The 14,591-nt window shown below is 38.8% G+C and overlaps 1 protein-coding gene across 2 annotated transcripts in view; it reads left to right on the top strand.

Annotated features, from left to right (window-relative positions):
* The window catches only part of MAST4 (microtubule associated serine/threonine kinase family member 4), a 189,598-nt gene that overhangs the window by 162,654 nt on the left and 12,353 nt on the right, over positions 1–14,591 (top strand). For both annotated transcript variants that reach the window (XM_082301597.1, XM_082301596.1), the window contains 10 exons: positions 541–749; positions 1,509–1,647; positions 2,746–2,878; positions 3,589–3,754; positions 6,466–6,567; positions 10,372–10,494; positions 10,734–10,846; positions 11,805–11,932; positions 12,034–12,266; positions 13,615–13,815. In XM_082301597.1, the coding sequence (XP_082157723.1) occupies positions 541–749; positions 1,509–1,647; positions 2,746–2,878; positions 3,589–3,754; positions 6,466–6,567; positions 10,372–10,494; positions 10,734–10,846; positions 11,805–11,932; positions 12,034–12,266; positions 13,615–13,815 (1,547 nt within the window). The remainder of the gene's footprint in view (positions 1–540; positions 750–1,508; positions 1,648–2,745; positions 2,879–3,588; positions 3,755–6,465; positions 6,568–10,371; positions 10,495–10,733; positions 10,847–11,804; positions 11,933–12,033; positions 12,267–13,614; positions 13,816–14,591) is intronic.

The following is a 14,591-nucleotide window of genomic DNA, read 5'->3' as shown; positions in this document are numbered from 1 at the left end:
TGCGGATCAGTGCTGATGTCAGGGACTGAACAGGAGCGGGAGATTTCGCACCTGGTTATGAGGGAGCCACCCCTTGGAGCAACTTCTAAGCAACCTTCATACAAAACCTAGGATATGTTTTAAGATATCCTGGACTGAGTCTGAGTCATAATTTCCTTACAGCACACCTAAAGAATAAGCATTTGTCACAATGATTTATAACACTGTGCCATAGCTGGATTTTGTATGTAATCCTTTGTTGATGGGATGCCTGAAATCTGCCTGGGCTGAAAGCATTTGCTGTTATATCTGTTGTTTGATTGGGAAGGAGGGAGAGGGAAGGGCAGGAGAGTTGTTTGTTTTAGTTTGAGTACTAATTCATGTTGACTGAGATTCATCCTGGTTTTTAAACAAAATGAGATTTGTAACCATTCTTTAATGTGAAGGACTACATTGAATTGAAAACAAGTCTTTTGTATAACATATATACAGTTTTTTAAAAAATGCATTTTTAGCAGTTAATCAGACTTCTTTCTTTTTCTCTCCCGTTTGAACTTTCAGTGCGGTTTATTTTGTGAGACACAAAGAAACCAGACAAAGATTTGCCATGAAGAAAATTAATAAGCAGAATCTCATCCTCCGAAACCAGATCCAACAGGCCTTTGTTGAGCGTGATATCCTGACATTTGCAGAAAATCCTTTTGTTGTCAGCATGTACTGCTCCTTTGAAACAAGACGTCATTTATGCATGGTCATGGAATATGTAGAAGGTAAAATTGCTCTTCTGTTTTATAGAGGAAGAAGAGAATTTCCTTACACCACCAAAGAAAAATAACCCATATGGTACTTGAATTAGAAGGGGCCCCCTGTGTCTCCTCCATACTCTGGCAATTCAGATTTAGGAACCAGATCCAACAGCAAGGTGGTTCTTTTTTTTCACCAGTCATTATCTCCCAGTAAACAGCTTGTAAAACACTTGTGTTCCAGCTATAATGGGAAATAACTGCTCTTAGAGTAAATTCCTTATAGATCGTAATCGAAAGTGTGCTAGCATTCAAAGTTCATGTGGAAATGTTTGCTTTTTTCTGGAGCTGAAATTTTCATTAGCAAGTGCTGGGGGATTTGTAGTAGTTGTTTACGAAGAAAGAGGAGAGAGGAGACAGTTTTCAAAAGGTGCTGATGCTGAAGGAGAACAGTGGACAGAAGCAGTACTAAAGAGATACCCAGGTATGGTTCTGTGGGCTTCCACCACCCCCTAGTCCCCCAGTTTATTTTATTGTTTGTTTGTTTTCTGCTTAGGTAGCAGTACATACTTTATTGGTTTTCAATTGAATCCTTGTAGTGCTCTCTCCCTGCTTTACACTACTTCCGGTATAGTATTTGAGGGGGTTACATGTTCAGTTGAATCATCTGACTAGAAAATAAAAATTTATTACTGCAGTTTCTGTCCCTTTCTGCATCATGTATGGATTATACTGATACACCTCACAACTTATAGAGTCATCTGTAACATTTGTCCTGTTTCACAGGTGGAGACTGTGCTACTTTGATGAAGAATATGGGTCCCTTACCTGTAGACATGGCAAGGATGTACTTTGCAGAGACTGTTCTGGCCTTGGAATACCTTCATAATTATGGAATTGTACATAGGGATTTGAAACCTGACAAGTATGTACAAAGAATATAACTGAAAGAGGAGTTTGAAATTTTTAGATAAAGTGTGGAAGGTTTAAACTTCTTGGAATTTTTTTTTTTTGGTAAATGTTACGTAGAGTCGCAATTCCTTCACAATATTTGGATTTTCATTACTTGCGGTTACAGAAAATGCATTTTTTTTCCTAAAAGAGCTGTTAAGAATTTTCAGCTTCTGTTTAAGATGGAACAGGCTATCAGAGTAGCTAAAAAGGAAAAAGTATTTACTCTTCTGGTTAGAATGAAGGGGAACACATTTTAGTCATTAAGGAAAAGTTTTTTCAAAAGTTTTTTTTGAAGTGTATATGTAAGTGGTTTACATACTTAAACCACTGTTAAATACAAAATATCATCAACTTGCAGATACTTGCATGTTTGAAGACAAGATTGACCAGATGTGGAAATATCTCCTGTTGCATGATTTTTGGGGGTTATTTTGTTTTTTGAGGGGGTTAGGGTTTTTAATTTCAATATTTGAAAATACAGTGTTGCTCTTATATAAGTAAATTAACATTACAGCAAGGTGCTGAAATACAAAGTATGGCTGTTGCAACTCCATTCATCTTCTTCCTGTTTCACAATAAGAAAAAAGAAGAATAATTTAAGTCATGGGTGTTAATTGACAATACCTTCATAGCATGATACCTTAGGACAGTGTAGTATTAGTTACTAACTTAATACCCTGAGATTTTTTCCAAATGCAAGACTGATCCAGCTTGTTACAGACTGAAAATGCTCACCTCACTTCAAAAATGATATGTATTCTGTTTTAGGTCTTTCAGATGATAATTGTTTCTTCAAAGCTTCTAGTGCTCAGCTCTCAAGACTTGTATAGTTCTATGAGATGTTGTGCAGTTGCACATAAAAAGTTTGTTTACTTCTGATAATAATAGTAACAAATACAAGATTTTTAACCTGTTTATTCTGTACCAGTTACTTTTTAAGCTGTATTTATAATTTTACAGTGCTAATGAACCATTTTCCTCTAAATATTATAGTTGTAATAGTACTAACAATGATAAGCACATAATGTTGAATTATATCACAGTGACTTAAAATCTTTCTATTTTTCAGTCTGTTGGTAACATCCATGGGCCATATAAAGCTTACAGACTTCGGCCTGTCAAAAGTGGGGCTTATGAGTTTGACTACCAATCTGTACGAGGGTCACATTGAGAAAGATGCCAGAGAATTCCTCGACAAACAAGTAAGAAACAGCATTTTTCATTTCTACATTGAGTGTTCACATGAAGTAATGTTTTGCCAGGAGAGCATACTATAATACTGAATAAAGTGTACTTATTTCTGCATTGGTGTTCCAATGGAGTATGTCAAGTACTTCGAAGATTATTCTAGGCTTTTTCCTTTCTACATTAGGATCTGTTAGTAAGATGAACAACCTAATTGTGTGCAAGTGAATGTGTGAGAGAGACAAATGGAATACTGTTTTATGAAGAATTCAGAAATCTCAGCAGAGTACTTGTGGAGCTCATTATGTGTTGCACAACCAAGGGTGCTAAAATCTGTGCTATGGCCCATTTCCCTTTAAGCATGCCTCATTACCGTTGCTCACAATCTGTTCACTGTAAAAGTTACTTAAGATAAAACCATCACAACTTTCATATAAAGATAATGATACGTTTTAAGTTAAATAAAATACTTGCCATGCTGGACTCCTGTGTACAAAGCACAAACTGTCCTTTGCATGAGAGATACCCAAATGTTTATTATGATGCCTCTTAATGTAGGTAGGTTGTTCTAAAAACATTAGTTGTTATGCATACTCAGCAGATTAAACCCAACTGAATTCCATTTTTTTCCATGTTTTCACTTTCATTTACATTTCAGGAATTATAAATAATGTGACATAGCTCAGTAAGACTTGTTTTACCATTGTGCGTGTTTTCTTTCTTTCAGGTCTGTGGTACACCTGAATACATAGCTCCTGAAGTGATACTGAGACAGGGTTATGGAAAACCAGTGGACTGGTGGGCTATGGGAATTATTCTGTATGAATTTCTTGTTGGATGTGTGCCATTCTTTGGAGATACACCAGAAGAGCTCTTTGGACAAGTAATCAGTGGTGAGGAACATCACTAAAAAAAACCAAAAAGGATTCTATTTCTGTTAACAGTAAATATATTACAACTTCACTGATAGACTGCACAATTTGCTATCAAAGCAGTAACAATAAATTTAGATTAAAAACTGAACTTACTGTATATTGTTGCTAAGTACAGAAATTCATTGATACAGACTAGAGGAGTTAAGCTGCACTGTTTGGAAGAGAGAAGCCATGTTACTAAAAAAGTAGTGCCACTATGCAATAGTGTTTTCTGTCTTTGGTAAAGAAATTATACCAGAGAAGAAACAGTTAAAATAAAATTGTGTAAATGGGAAAATGCCTCATGGCACAAAAAAGAAATTACAAAGATGTAATAAAACTCTAAAACAAATGTCTCCCAAATAATAAATAATGAGAAAAAGAAGGAAACTAGTTCAATTCACAGATTGTTAATGATTTCATTGGTGATTGTTGGAGTGTAATGTTATTTCTGTAGCAGCTGTTCTTCTTCCATTCAAAATTCAATAACCTTTTAGATCTTAACCTGCAAACTGACCCTAAGTATTGTTATGTATCTTGTGACAAAACTGAATAATAATTAAACAGAATTGTTTACTATCCTACCTGCTGTTTCCATAAATTTCCCAGGTGCATAGATGTAGAGAATCTCTATTTATGACACAAGGTTAACAAAACGGCACCTCTGTTACTAAGTATTTCCCAGTCTGTTTTATGGTCTGCTTAAAAGGTCCAGTAGCTAAGAACGCACTTCTGGTTCCTCATTCTCTGAGAATGCAAGAAATCCCCTTTTGTACTTAAGGAGACACTCTGTCATCATCTGTCTCTGAAGCCAAAAGCCAGACTTGTTTGTAAACTGTATTAAAATGCTTGTAACATTCTGTGTGTTCATGGATTTTTAACCATGTTGTTTTCTGATGTGATACTGATGCCCGAGTGGCAAGAAGAATCAACTGTTTAATTAACACAAGCAGCAAAATGCTGTCTGTTTTCTGGGTGCCTCATGGCTGTAATGCATATTCATGCTTTATTTTCCAAATCAGATTTAAACTGCAGTGGAAGCTGTAGGCAGGCAAACATGGAAATAACTCATATTTTTATTGCATTTCCAGACACATGCACCTGTTTTTATCCTTATACTCTCTGACTGGGAGAAGAGGAGGGAATAGTCCTAATGACAAAATTTGTACTTCAGGCTTTATTTTGCATGTGGCATTAATTTTACCTTTTGTAAAACATGTTGTCATGTGTTACAATCTAGCTGATACTTTTGTAATTATCTGTTTGAATGTGTCAATTTTTCTTACAGAAATTATTTATAGAAGTCTATTTGTAAACCTGATCTATTCCCACTCACCTTTCATGACCATTGGTCAGCTCAATTTCATGTTTTGATCTTGATTTGTCAGTTGCTTCTCTTCTATTTTAAATATCTTTACTTACTGAAATAATTCTTAGTATCTCTAGAAGAACTCTAGTTGGATGTTTCCTATGCTAAAATAAATTATCCCCTTGTATTTGACTGTAAAAGCCATATTAAAGAACCAAACTGTAGCCTAGATCTTTCACTAGTTTCCGTGAGCAGAATCAACATTCTCCTTAAAATTTTACTTTAAAATCTTGCTGCCTCCTTCTTCGTTGTAGGTTGCATTTCCTGCCCTCAAGCTGCAAGGACAGCTGTGAGAGGCCTCAGTGTAAACTTAGATACCTAAAGTCATAAGAATTTAAAATACTGCTCCAGAACCAGGTTACACTTCGTGTCTGTTTGTATCAGTAAGTTTCCTTAAACTCTGAAATACAAAGGTTAAACCTGTGTGAAGCTTCTGATGATTATTTCTCCAGTTACAATTATTTTGTTGAAGAAGTCTAGATCATAAAATGACAATAAAATCCTTAACAGCTTTCTGTATTTCCGGAGCTCCAAGTGTTCTTTTTCTTGATGCCCACATCCTTGTACCTCCCAAGAAACTTTGGCAGAGTTTTGTCTAAACCTGCACTGTATTACATCTGTGGAGGCAGCTTCCACTAAAAATCAGGCAAAACTTTCTGTGTGTAGGCTGTTAGAAAGTTCATGTTCATGCACAACGTATCCTGTCTTGATTGCATGGTTTAAGTCTGGCTTGCCATGAAGTGCTAAAGCCATAGTAGCTTAAGAGTCAGTAAAGTGAGGCAGTATGGAAGTATGAGACTCTTGGAGAAAAGCTCCGTTGTCATGTATGTCTCCAGAGCACAGTGACACCTTGACCCTTAGTCATGGGAGTAGTGACTTCAGGGCGTCTACTGGCAGTAGAGAAGGAACACAGATGTGAGCAGCACCTGCCGGCTCAGGTCAGCAGTGTCCATCTTAACAATAGTTTCCATGGAACATAACTACAATTTAAACCATGATTTGGTGGGGAAAGAGAGAAGAGAGAGCATAGAAGTTGTGCTAGTATTTTGAAAGTTTTCCATGAGGCAAGCATTCTGTATTCTGCTGCTAAGCACAGTTTTGTGTTAAAGAGGACTTCTGAAGGAAATGGGAACATAATATGTTTATGTAGTCTGTATAGAGAGTATAAAAATTGGAAGTAATTGGTATGCAGAAGAGTAAGTTGAAAAAGTTGCTTTAACTCTGCTTTGCTGGTAGGTCACTGTAAGAGCATTCACACAGTTTGTGCTGGGATCAGACTTCAGCAACATCAAACAACTTTTTTTTTTTTTTCTTTTTTCAGATGAAATCAACTGGCCTGAAAAGGATGAAGCACCACCTCCAGATGCCCAGGATCTGATTACTCTGCTACTTAGGCAGAATCCTTTGGAAAGACTGGGAACAGGTTAGGAGGCAGTAATTTTAAATTGTTAATGTTTTAGAAATAGCTTCTTTATTCAGCATTGGGAGCTTTTGTTCACCTATTTGTTTTGCTTGGGAAACATCTGTCATGACACACAGTATGACAGCATGTCATGATAATTTATAGATTCAGACCAGTAATATGAACTTAATATGTTGATGTCTGTCCTGGCTTTTTGTGAGACTTACATGTGCTCATTTGCATTTACTTTTCTCCTAATTTGATAAATATAACAGAAATTTCTCAAATACCCTGTTAGCCAGTGAATGGGGTTTCTTCATGAATGCAGTATTAAATGACTAAATACAGAAGTCTAGAAGGGGAATCAAGACACAACTTAGTTTTTCAGAAGTATCTTAGCCTGGCAGATAATTTCCTCCAGGTGTTAGGGTGGGTGATGAGTACTCAAACTGCTTATTTAGAAATGACTGTCTGAGGTTGTGTGGTGAAAAGTCATTCTCATTCATCAAGCGCTACTGCCTTGTATGAAAGAGATTTAAAACTGTGAATGTTAAGGAAGTATTAAGACCAGTGAGCCTGCATAGGCTAATGAAAGCACTTATGTGCATTTATGTAGTAAGAGTTTTTTTGTTGATTGATGGACCGGGATTTATTTGGGAGTTTCTGTGAGAGGGGGTAATGAAGAATATTGCATATGATTTTTAAGTGTTAGTGTATGGGAGCCCTAGTCACTGTCTGCTATCCCTTTAGGCAAACCACTGGGTAAACACAGCTAAAAAAAGCCTCCTACATAAAAGAGCCCAAATATAAAGGTACAGTCTTATTTACAGTGAACCTCATATGCCATGGACAGAAACACATTAGGGATGCTGAGGAAACCAAGTGGCAGGTTGAGTCAGCATGAGAGTGTTTGGAAAACTCCTCACAGAACTGAGTCTAATTGTGCTACATATTTTTAGGTCTAATTAAAAGAAGCTTTAGGAATCAGTTCATAACTGACCTTATCACAGCTGCTCGGGAGAAATGTGCTTATAACCCAAACCCTGAGCACTACTGACATGGTCCCAAATGACATGTCTTCCCTCAGCTTCCTTCAAGGCACGATGATGTGACTGATATTAATGAACTGTATGTCCCTCACAGCCTGAATGTCTGGGATCTGTGTGAGTAACCCTTAGACTTCGGTGTAACTGATGGTCTGGACTAAGTGGCATCCAGCAGAGTTCATTGCTGTCCCTTGCTCCATGTTGAACAAGTTACGAGTGAGGAAGATGTCATGTCCCAGTAGCTTCTCCACTTGTTGCCTGCTTCATCTGCTGCAGAGGGCACCACTGCTGAAGGCAAAATGAAAATCTGCAACTAGTTTTATTCCCTTGTTTTAAGTACACTCTTTCCAGGCATTAGTGTTTCATTGCCAGGATGCTTTTTCCTGGTGAAACACAGTGTTAATTCAAGACTGTTGCCCTGTCAGAGGCTGGATCAGAAGTGGATTCCAAATTCTGTGTCTGTTGCTCTACAGCTGGTGGAGAATGTGAATTGGGTGGAATGAGGCTGGCTTAACTACTGAATGGTCCGTGCCATAACATGAAGCACCTGTGGTGCTCATTTAAGAACTGACATCTCTAAAGCCTCTGGTCTCTTTAAGAGTTGGCAGTCTGAAGAAGGAAATAAGACAACTGATTCTTTGAAGCAGGGGGTTCAGAAACCACAACAAAGTTGTAGGATCTTTATTAGAGTCAGCAAACAGAAATGGAGGCTGCAGTGTGACAGGTCCCACATAGGCACTGAAAAATACCACGGTTTATCCCAGGCTTCACCATCCATTTCAAATGACAGTCCTATCTGTTTAATATATATTAGCAAACTGCATAACACTTCATGAAAATCATAATTGCTTATTTGCTCAGAAGACCTGAGGGGCAAAGGCAAGTTGAAAGAAGAGAGATAGGTACTATACTTACTTTGAAGAAGGAAAAAAGCAGTAAAAAGCATTTCTTGGGTTTGAAGTGTCTGATACCAATCAAGAATTATACAATTCTGATGTGATATCCCATTACTGTGCTCAGAGAAATATTCACTGCTTAGCTGGTGACTTATGATGAGATGTGATTTTGGTCTCCTTTGGGAAGATTTGGCTTCTTTGAATTTTTCCCTGGTGCAGTATGAAAAGCAAAGAACCAAGTCAAGAAATCTTAACACCAACTTAGAAACCAGTCCCGGAGATACCATTTTTTTCTCTCTGTAGCCTTGATACAGAGAAGTATATATGCTGTATCCGTGTGCTGAGTTGGCCTTGGCTGACCACTAGGTACCCATCAAATGCTCTGTACCTCCCTCCTCAGCTGGATGGGAGGCAAAAATATGCCAAAGGCTCTTGGGTTGAGATAAGGACAGGGAGCTGCCATCGTGGCAAAGCATACTAGACTCAAGGAAGTTGATTTATTACTAATTAACACTACTGCTTTACTTCCTCCTTCCAAGCAGCATGGGAGGGTGGGAAATGCAGTTTGTCGTCAGTGCATCACATGCTGCCCCTGCTGCTCCTTCCTGCCCATGCTCTTGCCCTGGTCCTGTGTGGGTCCCTTCCATGGGGTGCAGTCTTCAGGAACAGAGTGCTCCAGCATGGATCCCCTGTGGAGTCACAAGTTCTGCCAGCAAACCTTCTCCATCTTGGGCTCCTCTCTGCACAGGGCCACAGGTCCTGTCAGGGCCTGCTCCAGCACAGGCTTTTGCATGGGATCACAGTCTCCTTCAGGCCTCCACCTGCTCCACTGTGGGGTCCTCCATGGGCTGCAGGTGGATCCCTGCTCCACCGTGATTCTCCATGGGCTGCAGGGGCACAGCTGCCTCACCATGGTCTGCACCATGGGCTGCAGGGGAACCTCAGCTCTGGTGCCTGGAGCTCCTTCTGCACTGACTTCGATATCTGCAGAGTTGTTCTCACCTGTTCTCACTCCTCTCTTCTGGCTGCTGTTGAGCAGCAGTCTTTCCCCTTCTTAAATACATTATTCCAGATAATGCTGATGGGTTGACAGTGAGTCCATCTTGGAGCCAGCTGGCATTAGCTCTGCTGAATATAGAGGAACTTTCTGACAGCTTCTCACAGAAGCCACCCCTGTAGCCTTCCCACTGCCAAAACCATGCCACATAAACCCAATACAACCAAGCTGGCAGCAGGTCTTGTTGCTGCCGGTTACTTGTTCAGGTTTTAGAGTTAGATGTATGTTTATTAATGACATCATCGTCCACCTTTCCAGGACAAAATTTCCAGTATTTAATTTTGTTCTTATAGTTGTTTTTTAACTTGAAACTAGTGTAATCATTTAACACACATTAAACAAGCAGGTAGTAATAAATAAGATAAATGATAGGGTATTTCCTATAGAACTTTGTATTACTGCCATAAAATACTGAAAGGATCTCTTAAGTCAGCAATCAGATTTCTATTGAGGAACTATTAAGAATCATTCTGCATTACTTGATAACTTGTACTTACCTAGTGCACGTTTGTATTTCATAACTACATATGATGATTCTGACTAATGTGTAGCTAACAAATTATAATTAGTAGATGCAGAAAAATCTTACAAGGGGGAGATGATAAAGCAATAAACTGTTAAAAGAAATGGCCACAACAAAACAGGGGCAGGGAGTATCTCTCTGACAGGTTTAGGATATTCTAATGGGAATGGGTAGTAGGTGTTCATGTGTACACCAATGACTATGCCTTTCCATGATTATTTACATTATTGGCTCGGGGTTTACTTCATTTAATGTCAGAGGATTTGATACAGTTTGCTCAGTGTTTTTCTCTGGCTCCTCCAGGTGGTGCCTATGAAGTAAAGCAGCATCAGTTCTTCAGGAGCCTTGACTGGAATAGTCTGCTGAGGCAGAAAGCAGAATTTATTCCACAGTTGGAGTCTGAAGATGACACAAGTTATTTTGACAGTAGGTGTTTTACGGTATTAAATAAAAGTGACAAACACCTTGTTTAAATAATCACTGTCTGTGACTCTTGCTTTCTGCTTTTAAAATCTCCTTTATCAGAATTGCTGGCAGCTTGCAGTTTGGTGAATTGACATTTCAGCAGAAATAATCTTAAGAATAAAACTAGATTTTTATATAATGTTAAAGCGTGGTATCCATTCTTCCTGATCAGTTCAGATCTTTATTTCCCTTGTCTGTAGCTCGTTCTGAGAAATACCACCATATGGAAACTGAGGAAGAAGATGATACCAATGATGAAGATTTTAATTTAGAGATAAGACAGTTTTCCTCATGTTCACACAGATTTTCAAAAGTAAGTAAAAAGTTCTGTAATCTTAGTATGTATTGTTCTACTTCTGCAAATTTTGGAAGTGTTAAATAAAGAACAGATATATAGGGCCTCGTTTTCTCAAGAAACTATGAAGTTAACTGAAATTGAGCAAGAATACAATGAATACCATTAAATCAAAATATGGGAAGATTGTGTAGAAAAGTTACTTCTTGAATCTCTAAGATACTAATGGAAAATTATATAAATATTATGTTGTAGAAGACCCATGACAGCATAACAGAAAGTGTCAGGGAAGTGTTCTGTTAAATGCTAATACATCTTCTTTAAATTGGTTTCCTTATATATGGTTTTCATGTGGCTCCAGTTGTGTCCTGGGTATCTTGCAGGTGATAGCATAACAAAGATTCTGGTACTACCATGTGCTAGCTATTAATTTAATGACATTAGACTAAAGGAAAAAGCAAGGTAATAGTTAGCATGTGTTCCAGTCATGGAGAAATGCAGATCTGAGGGAGTGATCTGCATGCTCTGAATTGAAGGTAAAACTGCCCAAAAGGTAGTATACTCTGGTAGAGATGAGAGCTAATTATTGCTGATCAGAGAGCTGTAGTAGGAGCAGAGTGGATGTGCTCAGGAAATACAGTGGAGGATGAATTGGCAGGAAATAATGGAGGAGAACACCCAGAGCTATTGGTTTAGTTTTTACTGTCTTGGTTCACACTGTGAAATGAGGAGAAAACTGATACATTCATAATGAGAACAGGCTGTATTTGTGTACCCCTACATAAGGAACCAATAAATCATTTTAAGAACACAAACTACTGGAAATTTGAAAAGGTTCAAGAGGTTTGAAGTTTGCAATCTGAAATACTATATAAGCATTTAGAATTGTGGAACTGTAGATCCTGCATATCATATTTTTATATCAAATATGTCAGTGATGACTCAATTTTTTGGGGGGGGGTCTTTTCTATAATAGGTTTTTAGTAGTATAGATCGAGTTACTCAAATTCAAGGTGAAGAAAAGGAAGATGCAGGAGACAAAACAAAAACTGTAACATTGCCTTCTGTGGAATCTTTAAGCTGGAGTTCAGAATATTCCGAAATGTAAGTAGAAGGATGTACTGCAAGTTGTCTAAATCCTGCTTGCCAGATAGCAGGCCTCCTCATTTCAGTAACTGCATGAAGTTTGCTTATTTTTCATGCAGACAACAAATATCTACGTCCATCTCGTCTGAGACTGAGAGTAGCCGGCAGCAACGCAGTTCTGGTTTGCTTCCAAAATTGTCCGTGTCAGCCGAAGGAGAACACGATGATTCCACCAGCTCAGGGGGGCCCCAGGAGGAACAGGAAAAGTCTGCATTTGTGAGCGATGAAATAGTGCAAGATGAACCTGAAGTAACCACTCCAGCAAGTACAATCAGCAGCTCCACACTATCAGGTAATTTGCAGGGGGTGTCTTGACTGATGATACTACAAACAGTTGCAGACCACCTTCTTTTGGCAGTAGCATTCATAGATTTAGAAGACATGTATTTCAGAACTGGTTTTAAAAACAGATATCGCAACAGGGATCTGGTTTGAGATCAGGCTTAAGCTAATAAAATTCCATGAAAATACGGGAAAATGTCAACGTCTTTGGAAACACCATGATTTGGTGTTGCCCCACTGACTCTAGAGAGTTGCTAGGCAAGTGAATAAAACAGTTTTAGGGACTGAGTGCTGAAGAGCTGGCAGAGTAACGACCCATGCACCGATACGATTTGAGCATCGTTCTCCCCTTTATTGTTTACCTATACAAGCTTATATCTACTTTTGCAAAGATTCCCTCCCAGTCCCTCTAGACGGCCTCTAATCCGCGGGGGAGCCGACCAGTGTAAAACTTCGACAAGGACTTTCAGGGCTGCCTGCAGCCAGGTGCTTTCGAGGCTTGCCTGCAGCCAGGGGCCAGTTCAGGGGTTTTTCCTCAGCAACCCTGGGTTGTCCAATCTTTCCAGGGGTATCATATGCCCCTGTTCCACAAGGAATCCCTCTACAAACAGTTGACCAGGATTTTGCAGCATTCTCCTGTGATAGATCCCTTGAGCACCTGTGCATCTTTCCTCACTGAGGTTTGTGATGTTTGATCATCATGGATTCTGTTGCTTTCTAACACTCTGTACTATGCATTGTATGTTTTTATATAAGACATATCTATGATGTACACCTTTCAGAGTTGAGAGGATTTTCTTTGACTTGTGGAAGTCACTTTGGTCATTACAAATCTAGGAGGAAGTGTTGCAAACCATTCTCTATTTAATTAATTTATTTGCTTTATGCATCATCTACCTGCTGAAGTACTTGTTGCATTTCAGTAGGCTCCAGGGCCATAGTGTCTTAATCTACACATCTACCAATCTTCAGCTTATTTCTCTTTTGTACGTCACTGAGTTTTTTCAGTAGTCACCCTTCTATTCCCAAACCCTTGATTTCCCATGTAGTCCACATTTTCCTCCCCCTCCGTCCTTTCTGTTTCTGGAGAGAAAAAATTTTCCTCAGGGTCATCCGTCTCCTTACCTTGTCTAAAACCTTGACACTGATTGTGCTATATCCCGAGTCTTGCTTAATATCCCCCAGGCCCCATGTAGTGGTGCTGGCATTAACACAGCAGTTGCAGTGATAACTCAGACCATGTGATCCTCTTCTTACACTTAACCAGTTACACTTAAGAGTAATTTATTTTTTTCTCTGGTCCATTAGCAAAAGGATATTCAGTTTTCCCTCATTGTCTTTATCCCTTCTTTGTACAGTTGGCAGTTTCTCAGAACACTTGGATCAAGTAAATGGAAGAAGTGAGAGTGTGGACAGTACAGATAACTCCTCAAAGCCAGCTGGTGAAGTTCCATCTCACATGGCTCGACAGCGATTGGAAAGCACAGAGAAAAAGAAGATCTCTGGAAAAGTCACAAAGTCCCTTTCTGCAAGTGCTTTGTCCCTCATGATCCCAGGAGGTAAATACTTTCAGTTGAAATGTTAATGATTTATGTAATGTTATGAAGGGCTTATAACACAAATGCAAGATTTAGTATAGTCCAGAATAGATTCTGTGTCACTCTCTTTTGTTTCTCTTGCATGACTAGATGGTGCAATCTTGTCAGCAAGTTATAGTGCTCACACTACAGCTGAGGGCCCTTCTATGACAGGCAAAAATGTAACATAGTGGTGACTACTTTGTTTGACCTTGTGCATGCACAGCAGGATGCGACTTCAATCCTTGGTCCATCTGACAGTAGGGTTGCAGATTAAACTAGCTCACAAAAACAGATGTTTGTTAAAGCAGCACATGGCTAGTTCCCTCTCATCCCCCATAAGAAAAGCTGATAAACAGGACAGCAGTGTCACAAAATAGAAATAGCATGTAGGCTCCTACTTGTACTACACTGACTTGTATCAAGTGCTCAAAATTTGGAGCTAGAAATAATGCTGTAAGTAAATGGATGTGTAACAGTAATACTGAGTGTTTTCACATGAAGGATTGGTACTTTGCTTTCTTGGCGTTCAGAACTGAAGTCCAAACTGCTGCAATTGTATTCACATTTGTACAAGCATGAGCACATAGTGCATTCAAAACAATAAAATAAAATGAAGTTGGAATTGGTATTGTTGCAAGAAACTCTTGTTGTCTTACGTGATGTAGCAGAATGTAGCAATGCAGCCTTGGTACAAACATTGAGTTACTGCCCTAGGTACCAAGTAGATATTGTGATTTAATTGCAGTAGTCTTTAT

The sequence above is a fragment of the Coloeus monedula genome (assembly GCF_965178545.1).
Source record: "Coloeus monedula genome assembly, chromosome: Z".
Classification (NCBI taxonomy): domain Eukaryota; kingdom Metazoa; phylum Chordata; class Aves; order Passeriformes; family Corvidae; genus Coloeus; species Coloeus monedula.
Note: the sequence above shows the minus strand (reverse complement) of the source record. Positions and strands in the feature narration are given on the sequence as shown.